We start from the raw sequence: 14,458 nt of genomic DNA on the forward strand, positions 1-14,458 counted from the left end.
GTGTGTGTGAGCCTTGTCGGTCCTTGTGATCGGTGAGTAAGCAAAATGTACATTCAGTTGAGCCTGGTTCGTCAATCAATTGATTTGATGTTGTGATTTTCTTGCATTTATGCAGCAATGGAAGCAGCTTGTTTTGGCAAGGGGCAGTGAGCTGGTGTTTCACGTCTTTCTCAAGCTCAAGTTAATGGAGCAAGCTCTTGTGGATTAGTCGGGAGGTGATAGTAGTAGCGGTGATGTTAGATATGGCACAAATTCAGCTCTGGAGCTGTGTAGGGACTTTGTTTAGGAAGCTTTTGTTCTGTAGTAACTTTGTTTAGATATTTTAAGAAAGTTTTTGTACTGCTGGTCTTACTATTGTTGTATGGAACTTCGTTTGGGAAGATGTTGCTGTTGTGCTTGCAAATTGTAAGAACTTTGTTGAAGAAGTTGCTGCTGCCGTGCTTGCAATACTTTTCAGTCACTCTGTTCTTGAGAATGGTGACAACAAGCTACATACTTGTCAGGATAACCAGATTTGCAGGTGGAATCGACAATACATACACTACACAGGAGCAGCAGCTATTATCTTCTATTCTCTTTTTCTAGAAGAAAGGCTTAACCCGAGCTCGAGATAGGGCTCGAGCCTAGCCCCACTTTGAATTTCCGCTGAACGGAAGGTGCGGTTTCTGAATGCACAAAACAATGGACTGGTATAAGAACAGCCGATGTACAAGTGGGATGAACACGCCGTCAGTTCCTAGATCAAAAATAATTGACACATGTACATAGTGTCAGCAATTCAGCATCAACAGCTGAATCAGCCACTGGCCAGAAGAATGTGCGAATAATCCTCGCTGTTTCATTCTCCGGAGAGCCAGCGCTGCTGCTTAATTAGTACTGTACCAAGCAGTTCATTGTCATCTGCTAATTCAAATCAAACTCATCCTTTCTGTTTGATTCTCCGGAAAGCCAAAGCTGCTTCCTGATAACCAAACAGTTCATTGTCATCTGGAGTTGCAGCATTGAGCGCTACGGGAATGCAGCTTCCTCCAGAGGCAGATCATGTGCTGTGGCGACTGGTAATGCGCGGTGTAGTAGCCGTCGAAGCTGAGTCCTACCGGCCAGCTGAGTCCTTGCTGAACTTCTGAACCCACATGCCCGTGCTCACATCGTCAGGCTTGCTCTCTACTCTCACCACTTGGACCAAAAGTGATTTTGAGGCAAATGTTATGCATGGCGGGATCGAGTTAGGGTTGCGTAAGTGGCTGACCGCTGTTGCGGCCAATGGACTTCCTTCCGTTAAGTTGAACAGATTAAACGCTAAGCAGAATCCCCATCACAAAACTTTGCTGGAAAATGCTACATTCCTCATTCTGATGGTCCTCCAAAAAAGTTTGGGAGCTCGCAACGCTTTGGTATTCAGATAGACTCAAGTGCACGTGCTCACTCCGCTAGTGTTGAAGAATATGCCATGCATTAGGATGTATAATCGTTGAAGAAGATTTGCTTCACCGTCCATGCTTTTCTTCGGATCGGTATGCGGAAGTGCTGGATTGGTCCTACACGATTTAGGAAGATGATTTTTTTGGTTACAACTTACGCAAAGATATTACCTTGATGCACAATCAAGAGATGACATGTGTCATCAGTGGAATATAGAGCGAGATACAACTCAGAGGAAACAAATGCCTTTAAACCCTATAGGGGTTACGGCAAGGGGGTCCTTTATCCTCTCTTTTTTTCTTCTTTGCACGGAGGGATTGACATCATTGCTGAAGAGAGTGAAAAATCTTATGGGAGTGAAGCTATGAAGAGATGCACCAAGCACTGACCTAAATATGAAGGCTCAAGTTTGTTCTATACTAAACATTATGAGTGAAGCAACGAATGACAAATATTTGGGGTTGCCGACTACCTTAGGGTTGGATAAAAGTGACGGCTTCCAATATTTGATTAATAGTCTCATTCAGAGATTGACTGGTTAGAAAGAGAAGATCCTATCTTGAGGTGGGAAGGATGTTTTAATTAAGTCGGTTGCACAAGCAATACCAACTTATGCAATATCGTTCTTCAAAATTCCTAAGAAAACTTGCAAAGGAATTACTGATGTGATGTCACAATTTCAGTGGGGTGATGATGCAAACCACAAAAGGATGCACTTGTTCGCTTGGTGGGAAATGTGTATCCCCAAGAAAAGGAAGAACGGGATTTGGGGACATTCATTGCTTTAGTCTCACACTTCTTGCTAAACAGGCATGGCGATTGATAGATAATCCTGATTCTTTATGTATGACAATTTTGAAAGTGAAATATTTTCCGGATGATGACTTAATTAATGCCACTTTGAAAAAGAAATCCTGCTACACCTGGCAAAGTGCGATGGCGAGAGTTAACACGATCAAGTGTGCTCATATTTGGAGGGTTGGTAATGGAGAAAAAACAAATATATGGGAAGATTCCTGCATACCACAATCCCCTACAAAAATGGTACTTACTAGTAGATGTAATCATCTCATCTCACAGGTGTGTGATCTGATTGACCCATCCACTGGAGAGTGGGACGTTCAACTCTGTGTTGATGCCCAAATAATCATATCATTACCCCTTATGATGCATGAAACTAGAAATTTTGTTTCTTAGAGTCCCTCTAAGAATGACTTGTTCACTATTTGATCCTAACTCACTGCCTGATGATGTTGCCGTCGTGTTAAGGGATGGCAAACAAAAGTTCATATTAGCGGCAAATTGTTAAGATGCTTTTATAGTAGAGACCCTATCCTTGAGGTTTGGTCAGAATCCGGCATGTAAACGTGGGAATAGTTTGTAATCCAGACTAAACCCAGCCCAATCCATGCGTGTATAAGTCCAGCAACCAAACCAGATTAGACCAAACAGCAAAGGGTGCAATCCAAACCAATCCAAACTGTACATATTTTCAATCCAAACCAATCCAGATCATTCTCTATATACAGTTTATATACCCGAAGTTTCAAACCATGGGCGTGTCCAGTGTCTGATTACTGCCGTAAGAGAGGCGTCGGGCGGGTAGTTAGCTGCTGCCGCATGCCTACTAATTTCCATCGCTGTGACCAATGAAACATGCATGCGTGCATGTGGATTGTAAAGCTAGCCACGCACTCACAACTGATTCACCATACCTACAACAAATGGATTCACTATGCTCACCAATGCGTGACGGGAAGCCTTAAACCCCCTTAAATGCCTGGGCGGACGACTCGGTCACTGACCGATCCAAAAAAAAACCCTGAAGACGTGGCAGACACGGGTGACACAGATCTACAGACGAAACAGCAGGCAATTCTCGATTCATTTCTGTCGGAGACGGAGGCCAACCGCTGTATCCAGACGGAACAGAAAGCAGACGTCGACGAGATGCTTGCCTCTAAAAGCATCTATAGCCCGGCATCCCAAACCCGCCTCATACGCTCGGGCGGGTCACTGACCAGTCATGAATTTCCGACCCAGACGGGCACCTCAAACGGGCCTTAAATGCTCAGGCTGACCGACACCCCTCATATTTTAGCCCATAATATGAGTATGGGGCGTCCGGGCGCGTCCACTCCGTAGGACTGACGATGGGGTCCCACGCAGACTCGGCCGAGAACTTGGAGGTCCGAAGGATGCCACTGTCGTCGTCGTGGTGTGAACGTCGGGTGGCGCCGCTTCGGCTCACCGCCCAAGGCCAAATCCGGCTATTTAAGCCGGCCGGCGTCCCCCAACCCTAGCACATCCACCTCCTCCTTCTCTGTGCCGCCACTCGAGCCCGTCCGCCGCCTCTCGCCCGCTATCCCACGCTCTCTGGCATCGCCATGGTCCGGCGGCTAATCAACACGTACGCTATGCTCACGCCGGAGCGCCGGAGGCAGATCAAGGAGGCGGTCTAGGCAAGGCGCGCCGCCCGCATCGCTGCCGGGATGCCTCCGAACTCGATGAAGCCGGAGGAGGAGGAGGAGGAGCAGCCGGGGGAGGAGGGAGAGCTGCTGCCGGAGCCGATGGGGGTGGCGGATCCGGAAGAGGACGAGGTGGACCAGCCTGCTCCGGGGTTCAATATGGCGGAGGAGGAGGCGGAGTTCACCGTCCGCAAGCCGCGGAGATGGCGGAGCAGCAGGCCAGCCTGGAGTCCATCCAGGATGAGGCCTATGTGGAGGCCTACTGACAGTTCCTCCTGCAGTACCAGACGGCGGCCGACGCGCTCTTCGCTGAACTCGATGCGGAGATAGGGGAGGAGGAGGCCGGAGCGGAGCAGTTGGAGGCTAGGCGTCGGAGCTGCAGCTGCTGCCCATGCTGTCAGAGCCAGGCACGAAGATTGTCGACATCTCCGATGAGGAGTAACTAGATCATCTATGTATACATACTTCCCGTGTTCCTAAATATGAGTTTTTTAGATTTCAATAGAAATTATTATGTATATAGACATATTTTAGAGTGTATATTCTCTAATTTTGCTCTGTATGTAGTCCGTAATGAAATCTTTAAAACAAGTTATATTTAGGAACGGAGGGAGTAGGTTTTATGGTTTGCATGCTTTTATGAATTTAAGAATCTAATATGAAATGTCCGGATGCAGAGGAATGTCCGGTCCCTATCCGCGGACGTTTAAAAGATCATATTTGTCATGTGCGGTTGTAGATACTCTAGGCCGGTACCTGCTCTACACACAGCCCTCAGCCCGCCTTTTTTATATTCCTAGTGCACGACCTGAGCCCGTAGACGGTGGTTTTGGTTCCGCCACGCCGCCGTGTCCGTGGTCCGGGCAGTAACAACGAGAGGACGTTGCCATTACGATGCGAACCGTGAGGAGGAGAAGCTGGTGGCCGATTTGGTTCGTAGTCAATGGGTTGAAATAGTTTGGGATTGTTTGGTGTGTGACCAGACCGAACCAAACCAAACCAGTAATAGGAATAATCCAAATCAAACCAACTTACATTAGGAACTCAGCCCATTTTATCCAAACCAAAAGAGTCCAATAGGAAAACTGATCCAAAATTGAAGTTTGAGTCCAAACCATTCCCAGGTCTAGGCGGCATGCATTAGCTGATGCAACAGACTTGAGATCAACTCATACAATATAGAAGTGATCACTACCATGAAAGTGGGGGACTCGTCGTCTGTTGCAACTTGCAAGTGTTATTTTTTTATGATTGTTGTTTTATGTCCTTAGACTTTACTCGTATAGTTGTGAAAACTGTATTAGGGAAACAAATCATGTTGCACATAAATTAGCTAGATTGGCTAGATTTTTCTCTCCTAATCTTTGCTTAGAGTCTGTTCCAAAGGACATTGCTCTCATGCTTGTAAATGATGTGACATTTGTTATGAATGAATAAAGGAGGATGGGAATTGCAAAAAAAGATCCATGACTGCACAAAAGCATTTCCTAGGATGTTTTTTTCATTGCAATGTACGCAAACACGTGACCTTGCATCAAGAAGTATTTCCAGTACGAAGACTAAAAACATCCATGGAGTGAAAAAGTTGCAGACGTAGCACAGAGATAATGTTTGATTGATGAGAGGAAATGTATCGCCGGACATATATTTATTTCAATTAAATGAAAGAAGAGAGAAGTGCTTCGGTACACCCCCCAACAAAACGTAGAAGGGCAGAAAGGTCATACGAAAGAAACGTATACCCACCTCGTATCGTAGACGTACAATCCCGGTCATACGAGTACACGTGAATAATAATAAGAAGAAAAAACTCCCCCGCAAAAAAAAAAACTTGCACGACCACTCGATCGATCCCGCCTGCCGCCCGACTAGAGAGGAAAGGTAAACCGCTGATCGATCTGGCCTGCCGCACGGCAATCACGCGGCGGCTGATCTGGATCGTCGCGGGTGGGCTGAGGAGTGGAAGACCGCCGTCGCCGGTGGCCGGCCCGGTGTTGAACGTCGCCGTTCTCCGCATCGACGGCCGCCTCCAACCATCCCGACCTCCCACGCCGGCGGTTCCAACCCCGTCGTCTCCCCGTCGCGGTCGGCGGTTAGGGAAGTGGCCGGCCACGTCTTGGACGTCGCCGTCTTCCGCAACGACGCCGCGTCCGCCGCCTGTAACCATCCGGACGTCCCACGGCGCGTAGAACACTCGTCCAAGACGCCGACGTTGACCTAACTCGTCCGCCGCCGCGGATCCGTCAGGTACTCCTCACTGTCCACTTCCGGTTCAGTCCCCACTAGGAATTCATGTGGTCTTCACCTGTGTTCAGATGTACAACGGTGGTGCTGTACTTGCCATTCATCACTAGATGGATGTTTGTGTTCAGTTACAGTGCACGCTCGCCATTCAGGTGGTGGTTCTAGAGTGGTCTTAATTGTGTTTGGTACCAAGAAAACAAATAAATTCTAGTTGTACATAAATCCCAATGCTCTCTCTGCTTCAGTTTTGTTTCTTGCACTGGCCAAAGATTGGATCTCTACTAAGCTTGCAGTTCCTGTTCCTGCCGTATGGTGGATCCAGCAGCAGGCAGCAGTACCCCCCACATGCCATTAATTCCTTGTAGTAGCATGTTACTTGCTCTAGCTTAGAATTGACTCAACCAGCAAAGGTTTCACATGAGTTGTACGTGTGTAGTTCAAGGGTTGGAAGCTGGAACCTGGAGATGTGTGAACTAGATGAGCCAGCTTGGACTTGGACTCTGGAGCACTGGGCATTATTCATTGGCTGGCCCTGATTAAGAAATTGCTTCTCCTCAGGCCCTCTTTAAGTGGGGGTGAAGCAAATTGTGCACTGCTCTAGGCCTTGTAGACAGTAAACAAATGTGGTGAGCCTGCAAGCACATTGCCATTTGCAGCAGCCAGCTTCCCACATCTCCATTCCATTAGGCTTTTCTGATGAAGCAGCTATGCCCAGGGATCACTGCCTTAGATGTCTGCAGTTAGCGCGGCCAGATACCTTTCTTGCACTGCTAAAGCTGCGCCATCTTGTTCCGAAGCATGCTCAAAGTTTCTACCACATGTAGGGTATCTTCATCACATAGTTGCCTCAGTTCCTATGGGTACTACTTGCATTGCATTTTGTCAGGGGCTCGGAGTTCTGTGCCTGAGCCTAAGTAGTTTGTCTGGCTTTACACTTTAAAGGGCGCCAAGGTGGAACTTCTGTCCCTCGAGTAGATGAGTTAGATTTACAAAGAAATCATTTTAAATGCTCATAGGTTAAATGTTGCAATTTATTCATCTATATGTCCCAGTGCATGAACTTAGAATTTAACGTGGGATAATGTGTTTTACAATTATGTGCAGTGTTGGTAGTAACGTGTGTTTAAATGGACGAAGAAACCTCATTTACGGCCGATGATAATGGTACAAATGATGTCGGTCGGACCGATAACGATCCTAGTAATGAAGAAGATGACAGCAGCGATAACGATTCATGGTCATCATATGATATCTTACCTTCAGAGGATTTTTCAAATAATGAACATGGTGCAGACAGTGAAAACGTAAGTGAAGTCTATTTGATTCTAGTTTTCAATTGGCAGAGTAACATATGTGTAATAATTTGTCTGTGTTTTTAATTTACAGGAAGATGTGGACGTTGGGAATGAGCAAAATAATTTTGAGGAATCGTGGGCCGATAACTTGAGCCAGGTTTGTTCAAAGCGGTAGTTTGTAATAGATCATAAAAACTGACATAGTTTCATATGTAATTTTGTAGGAGGGTTCAGATGGTCCCGATGGTGGTGACGACGAAGCAGAGATGGACATTGAGGAGGCTCAATACCAGCAGCGCGTGTTGGAGACACATTGGAAGGTCATGGCTATGACTTTCCGGTCACAAGGGGATGCATATATATTCTACAACAGGCACGCCAAAGAACATGGGTTCAGCATCAGGAGAGAGAAGGTGAAACGAGGGAAGGGTGCTTCAGGAATAATATGGTTCAGGCGGTTTGTCTGCTCTAGGGCAGGGAGAAGGCAGAGGAAATTCATAACCATGGAGGGTCGCACCCGCAGGCTTAGACCCGAGACTCGATGCGAGTGCGGTGCACAGATGGTGGTGAAATTGGACAGGGCACGAGGAGTTTGGTTCGTCGCGTCATTCGTGGATGATCACAACCATGCGATGGCTCGACCCGACGAGGTTCCTTTTTTGTGGTCACACAGACGGATTGGAGATGGCACAAGGGCAGAGATACTGGCTATGCAAGGGGCTGGAATCAGGAAGCATATAATTGTGGACAACTTCATCAGTAGGTACGGTTCGTACGACAAATGCGGACTTATTAGGCGGGACGTGTACAATCTTTGCTGCAGAGAGAAGATGAAGCTCATAGCAAAGGGTGATGCTGAGACGGCAGTGGGCATTATGAGGAGCAGACAGGCGAAGGACCCAGACTTCTTCTTCGAGTACGAGCTAGATAAGGAAGGGCGGTTGAAGTGTATGTTTTGGTGCGATGCACAGTCGCGGAGGGACTATCAGGACTACGGAGATGTGGTCGTGTTTGACAGCACGTATAAGATGAACAGATATGGTATGCCGTTCGTCCCCTTCGTCGGTGTTAATAACCACCGTTGCACAATAGTTTTTGGGTGTGCCATTGTTTTCGATGAGACCGAAGCGACGTATGTGTGGCTGCTCCAGACTTTTATGAGGGCAAACTGTCAGCAGAAGCCAAAGTCAATTATCACAGACGGTGACGCTGCAATGCTCCGAGCGATTCGGAGTGTCCTTTCAGATGTGCTCCATCGTATTTGCTCGTGGCATATCGAGAAAAATATGCAGAGGCACCTACATTACAAGTCACTAGATGAGTTTAGATTGCTCCTGTACTATGCCACCTCTGAAGAGAACTTTGAGGAGAGATGGACCGCCTTTGTCAATAAATGGAAGACGGATAAAACTGAAGAGTGGCTGAGGAGGATGTATAGGAAGAGGAGACTGTGGGCAGCATCATATCTTTCGGATGGCTTTTTTCTTGGTATGTGTAGTAACCAGAGGAGCGAAAGCCTCAACTCCTCCCTTCACCTTCACCTTGACTATGGTATGACCATAGTTGATTTGGTAGTGCATTATGAGAACTGCATAGTTCGCCTCCGTGAGAACGAGGCGAATGATGACTGTGAGGCCAATCAGAAAGTACCACCGGCAGTTACTGAATATAAGGACATTGAGGAGCATGCTGCCAAAGTATTCACTCCTGCTAATTTCTACATTCTGCAAAATGATTTGAAGAAGATGGGAGAACTGGAGATATTTGAGACGCTGGTGGGAATTGAGCGCCAGACCTTCATCCTCACATGGCAGAATAACCACAAGTTCAGGTATAATGTTCTGTATGAACCAGGTAACTCAGAAGAAACCTTATCATGCACGTGTCGCAGGATGGTTCGGAAAGGGCTGCCTTGCAAACATATTCTCTTTGTTTTGCATCATCTTAAATTGTCTGAAATACCAAAGTGTTGTGTCCTCCATCGGTTGTCTAAAGATGCGAGAGATGGGTTGCCAGCGCAACGCAAGAGTGATCTTTTTGGTTGGGGTTGGTCTGGGCCTGAGGAGAGAGAACGGTACAGTCAAGTGAGCATAAAATCAGCAGAAGCTGCTCATGTTGCAGCAAATGACCCCTTCTTGTTTGATGAATTGATGAAGTGCCTAGACGGTATAATAGCAAGGAAGAAGATCCCGGAAGAGGAACTCATAGGACGCAGAAGGTGTGCTCTAATTGCAAAGCAGGCAATTCAAGCGGAAGAAGTGCAGCAGGTATACGTGATCCTGAGAAAGTTTCAACGAAGGGTGCACCTAAGAAAGGCCGGTCAAAGGGTGGCCCTGACGTTACGAAAAATGGTAGACCTAAAGATTTTAGAGAGAAGAAAAGTGGTCCGTTATGCAGTCTTTGCAAATTTGCAGGTCATAACAAGGCGACATGTAGTCAAAACGAGAAGTAAGTTTTACATTTTTATTTCAGTTATGTTGTGTGTTCGATTTTATCGACTATATTTTCTCACAAGCGTTCTTTATATTTCTTTCAGGTACTGGGCGTAGAGAAGTGGCTTCGATCATGGGAAGAAGAAAACTGGTTGCACGAGTCATGTTGGAAGTTGCTATTTATTTATGTAAACAAGAAAACTTAATAAGTGTTTTGTTTATGTTTCTCAAAATAATTATGTGAACATCTATCGTATGTGCTAAATTATGATTGTCAACATATTTATGTGGACATCTATCCTATGTAGTGAATTAATTGCCATGATTTCTGTAATGTTTCGTGTACATGCTGCATTCTCATTTTTTGTTTGTTCACTGTACTGTAAATGTGTTGTTTAAAGGAAAAGTGTGAAAAAAAGCCCGACCAGCAAGCTGGACCCGCCAGTAGGTAAAATTTTTCACACAAATCAAGCACAACAGTGCGACTCGGGCGGTCAAATCGACCACTACGGCCCAGCAGCGAGGTCCAACGGGGCAGGATGGATATGTAACAGAGGAGTTCGACTGCTATGCCGCGCCTGGCTATTTAAACAGGTCAAGGCGCCCCCCCGCTTTCGAGGTGGTACTAAACCAGTGACCAGGTGCGGCGCGCGCGCGGGGGGCAGGGGCGACCGCACGGGTGGACTATGGGCCGGCCCAGTTGGCGGGGGAGAGGTCGCGCGCGGGGCGAGGGGGCCGACCGCGGTGGGCTTCAAATTTGCGCCGGCCCACGAACAAGGCAGTGCATGCTGTGCACGCCGTGCCGCCCGCACTTGTGAGGTTTAGTCCCACCTCGGAAGCAGGGAGGCGCCTCGACCGGCTTAAATATGCGGGCGCGGCTTACACATCGAACTCCTCTGTTATTTATCCTTCCAGCCCCGTTGGAACCTGCTGCTGGGCCCATTGTGGGCCGATTTGATAGCGCGAGTCGATTTGTTTGAAAAAATATACCTACTACGGGTCCAGCAGCTTGGTCATTTTTTTCAGTACGTCATGACATTTTTTTCCCTTTAAACAAATAACTGTAGGCATAAATTTCACAAAGGCATAATCACTTCAAATAGAAAATCAGTAGCGATGCATAATCGATTGTAACAGTAGCAAAAATTGTCTCAATCACCAAACATGCATAATTACAATAATAAAGTTGTCCCAATCACCAAATAGCCATAATAATCTATGTGCGAAAAAAAAATATTGTGGCATCCAAATAGGCATAATCATGTATGTGGCTAAAAGCAAAATTCTGCCATTATTACAATTATGAAATGGTACCAAATAGGCATAATCATGTGGTGGGCAAAAACCCTACACACTTGCTGGCACTTATTCATTCTCCATAATTTTCAGAATCTTCTCCTTCACCTTAGTCAGTGTGTTGCTCTCTGAAAAAAGTATTTTCGCGAGAATGCGTCCCCTTGAAGAATTGATCTCGTCCTGGTCAAAGTCATGTCTGAAGGCATCCCCGTCCCAGAGTTCGATGCACTTCATCACGAAAAGTCCGCAAGACACTCTAAAAATAAAAATGCTAGTCAAGTCATGATGGAAAACACAATTACATATGCATTTGACTATGAGCTTACCCGTCTTTTTGTCTCGGCATGTCGTACTCCTTTATTGGCCATTTAGACACATCTGGATGATGTGTACCTATAGCAGAGTTTACCTGATTTGTATCTACAGCAATTTCTGCCCTCTGTAAAAAAAATTGTCAACACAATATTAAGCATGTACAAAGTGATCATCTTACGAACGTACAAATGTATTCATGTTATGCAAAGTTGTTAAGTTACCATCGAAGCAATCTTCGCATGAACTGCCTTGCTTATTTTACCAGTAGAATTTAGAACTTGAAACTCTTTCTTCTTATTGTGCATGACAATGGTTATTCAATGATTCTTGTTCACATTCAAAGGGAAAAATGCCTACAAAACAGTAAGCTTATGTACAAAAAGTTTGCTATGTACTGTCAATAGTTGTTTGAAATGCAAATACCTTATCTTTTGCGAAGTACTCGTCAATTACTCTTGACACAGTTTTTGATTCTTTCGTGAAAAATTCCATGTAGTTCATGTTCGAGTTTTTCAGCTTTCCTTTAGCGCGCTGTATAAGGCAGTATGACACCCATGATGTTAGAACATGCCGATCAGCCATAGGAGTAGTAGTCAGCAAGTGGTTCGAATAACAATTGATGACCTATCAAAATTGAGAAGCCAAAAAATGACAGTTAGAAAATGTACTTAATACAACATAAGTGTATAAGAACATAAAATAATGCGCATACTTACAGCGCCATTCAACCAGTCGCCCGAAGTGATAGCTTGAAGCATTTCCGCCATACACGTTTCCCCACCTATTCCCGTCATGTGGACCACAGTCTATTTTAAATGCTTCGGCGAGTCTGCTAGCGTGTCGATATAAACCCTCGCGCCCTCTATGTGATTCTCATCCATAAAGTCCGTACTAAGGAGAACATCACGTATACGAAACAGACCTACAGCAATGAGCGGACATGTAGTTAACTAACTACAAATGTTAGAACATAAAAAGCTTTACAAATGTTTTAGAATTAACTTACTTTTTTTCACACGTTTGCGTGGACCATCCTCAATAATAAAGGGGGACCGACAATACTTTGACTGTTGGCGTTTCCGCTTCCCATCATGCTCCTCAGTCCCATTATTATTCGCGTCCTTACAGATTGTTGTCGGACTAGGGTAAGTACCTTCCGCTGAATTTTCAGCACTAGACCCGACTGATAGTGCATTTTCTTTCTGTGGGTTTCTAGTAAGAGAAGGAAAATCATTCGTGCCTAATGATGGTGATGCTTCCTTGTGTGAACCATTATCCTCAATAATAAAGGGGTCGTTTTCAACACCTTTACCGGGTGTACCGGACTGCATGCCTTCGTCATTGGGAAAGTTCGTAGCATTTGGACCCGTGAAGGATGCATCCATCTTCTCGTCCGCGCGTTCTTCCAAAGGAGATGAAGTAACTTCTGTATGATACTTTGGCTTGTACTTTCTCACCAACTCATCACTTTCGTCCTCAAAAGCGCGCTCATCACGGAAGTCCCCACTTCGCTTCACCAGCAAACCCTTCTTACTTAGCTTCTCGAGCAATATCTGCAAGAACACATGGAAGACAATAAGTACATGTAGTTGCCCACGTAAAATAAAGTACACATTAATAATTACCTCAACACATTTCTCGGGAATTAGACGTATCTCTTTCTGCATATCTCTTATGCATTTCATGAAGTGTTCTTTCGTACCGCCTCTGCTCGATGAAGCTGTGGGCTTACAACCTTTTCTAGTTCTGCCTCCACCTTTAGGTGAAGGTGGCTCGGTATCTTCCTCTTCGATTATTGCTTCTTTTGCTATTCTGGCATGTCTATACTGTTCGCTTATTAAATCATCAATCTGTGAAATGTTCAACGAATTAAGAATAAGTGATCCGTTATGTACTAGAATTAATGCATGCACTACAAGATATAAATATTTACCGTGCCATGACCACGGTCGTTCTCGTTGTCATATATGTCATGCTTCTTAGCCTCCATTTCGGACCAATTTACCATCAATGGGTACTCCGACAACAAAGGATCGAATGTTTCTACTGAAGTTGGTTGCACCTTCTCCCAATACATGTACTGCAAAAACATGAAAAGCATTATTGTTCCTGCAATAGATAACAAGTAAGTAATTCACAATAAAATTACGGTATACCTAGATGAGCGCCAGGTTTCCAATAGGCCACTTGAACTTTTTAACATCTTTAACAGTCTTTGTGATTCCTTCAATGCAGACGCGTAACGTGAACGCATTCCAGTTATATGATTTTATGGCATCGACGTCCTCCACCAACTGGTAAAGAAAATGTGGAACATGTCTGGTGGAGTGCGGTGCTATTATTGTGCCAATGAGGACTAATACCGCTCGCCGCACAAAGTCGTCATCATACGTCCCACTCGAAACTATGTTGTTGATCAACTGATCGATGACTATTTCTCCACTTCGCGCGTCTACAAACTTAGAAGGAACCATTTCCTTCGCGTACTCGTTCATTTTACCTAATGCCTTCATAACATCTTTGCCCTTATTCACAAGGCCAAAAATATGAAAGACATCATCCGTCCGCAAGGATATGTCACCTTTTGTCGGACGCAACACGAATCTTTTTTTAATCGGGTCATGTTTTTGAATGATGTATTTCAGCAAACATTTTCGCATTTGCACGCTAGGTATCTGCAAGAAATTCTGCAAGCTGGTGTCACGTAGCCGCGTTCATTGCCTGGCGTTTAACTTGCTGACCAGCGTGCACCACTTCTCCACGGAGCAATAAACTTCTCCGTATTCTTCCATACTAGATGAAAAACAACATCAACTATTAGCTATTTGACACAGTGATTTCACATACGTCCACGGCAAGAAACTTCACTTTACCTTCGGGGCCGGGGTTGTTCGTGCGGGGGACGGATCGTGGACGTGACGGCGACCTGCGGATCGTCGACGTGGCGGGATCGGTCGTCGAGGCGGCGGCCGTTCGTGGACGCAGG

General features: G+C 45.6%; 3 protein-coding genes across 3 annotated transcripts in view; 2 read left to right on the forward strand and 1 right to left on the reverse strand.

Moving 5' to 3' along the window:
- Positions 1–372, forward strand: part of LOC123108083 (uncharacterized) — a 2,046-nt gene extending 1,674 nt beyond the window's left edge. Inside the window, exon 2 of the mRNA XM_044529939.1 lies at positions 116–372. Within this exon, the coding sequence (XP_044385874.1) occupies positions 116–150 (35 nt within the window). The 3' untranslated portion in view covers positions 151–372. The remainder of the gene's footprint in view (positions 1–115) is intronic.
- A 5,299-nt stretch (positions 373–5,671) lies between these two features.
- Positions 5,672–10,121, forward strand: LOC123108084 (protein FAR1-RELATED SEQUENCE 5-like). The gene is made up of 5 exons (XM_044529940.1): positions 5,672–6,137; positions 7,239–7,438; positions 7,521–7,586; positions 7,654–9,877; positions 9,966–10,121. Exons 2-5 carry the CDS (start codon positions 7,262–7,264, stop codon positions 10,103–10,105), a joined length of 2,607 nt encoding a protein of 868 aa, XP_044385875.1. The 5' UTR covers positions 5,672–6,137; positions 7,239–7,261; the 3' UTR covers positions 10,106–10,121.
- Positions 10,122–10,992: 871 nt separating this feature from the next.
- Positions 10,993–14,458, reverse strand: LOC123108085 (uncharacterized). The gene is made up of 9 exons (XM_044529942.1): positions 14,346–14,458; positions 13,629–14,265; positions 13,406–13,552; positions 13,098–13,322; positions 12,479–13,025; positions 12,189–12,394; positions 11,694–12,096; positions 11,484–11,596; positions 10,993–11,413 (listed from the first exon to the last, which is right to left on the reverse strand). Exons 3-6 carry the CDS (start codon positions 13,547–13,549, stop codon positions 12,279–12,281), a joined length of 1,032 nt encoding a protein of 343 aa, XP_044385877.1. The 5' UTR covers positions 13,550–13,552; positions 13,629–14,265; positions 14,346–14,458; the 3' UTR covers positions 10,993–11,413; positions 11,484–11,596; positions 11,694–12,096; positions 12,189–12,278.

The sequence above is a fragment of the Triticum aestivum genome, chromosome 5A (assembly GCF_018294505.1).
Source record: "Triticum aestivum cultivar Chinese Spring chromosome 5A, IWGSC CS RefSeq v2.1, whole genome shotgun sequence".
Lineage (NCBI taxonomy): Eukaryota > Viridiplantae > Streptophyta > Magnoliopsida > Poales > Poaceae > Triticum > Triticum aestivum.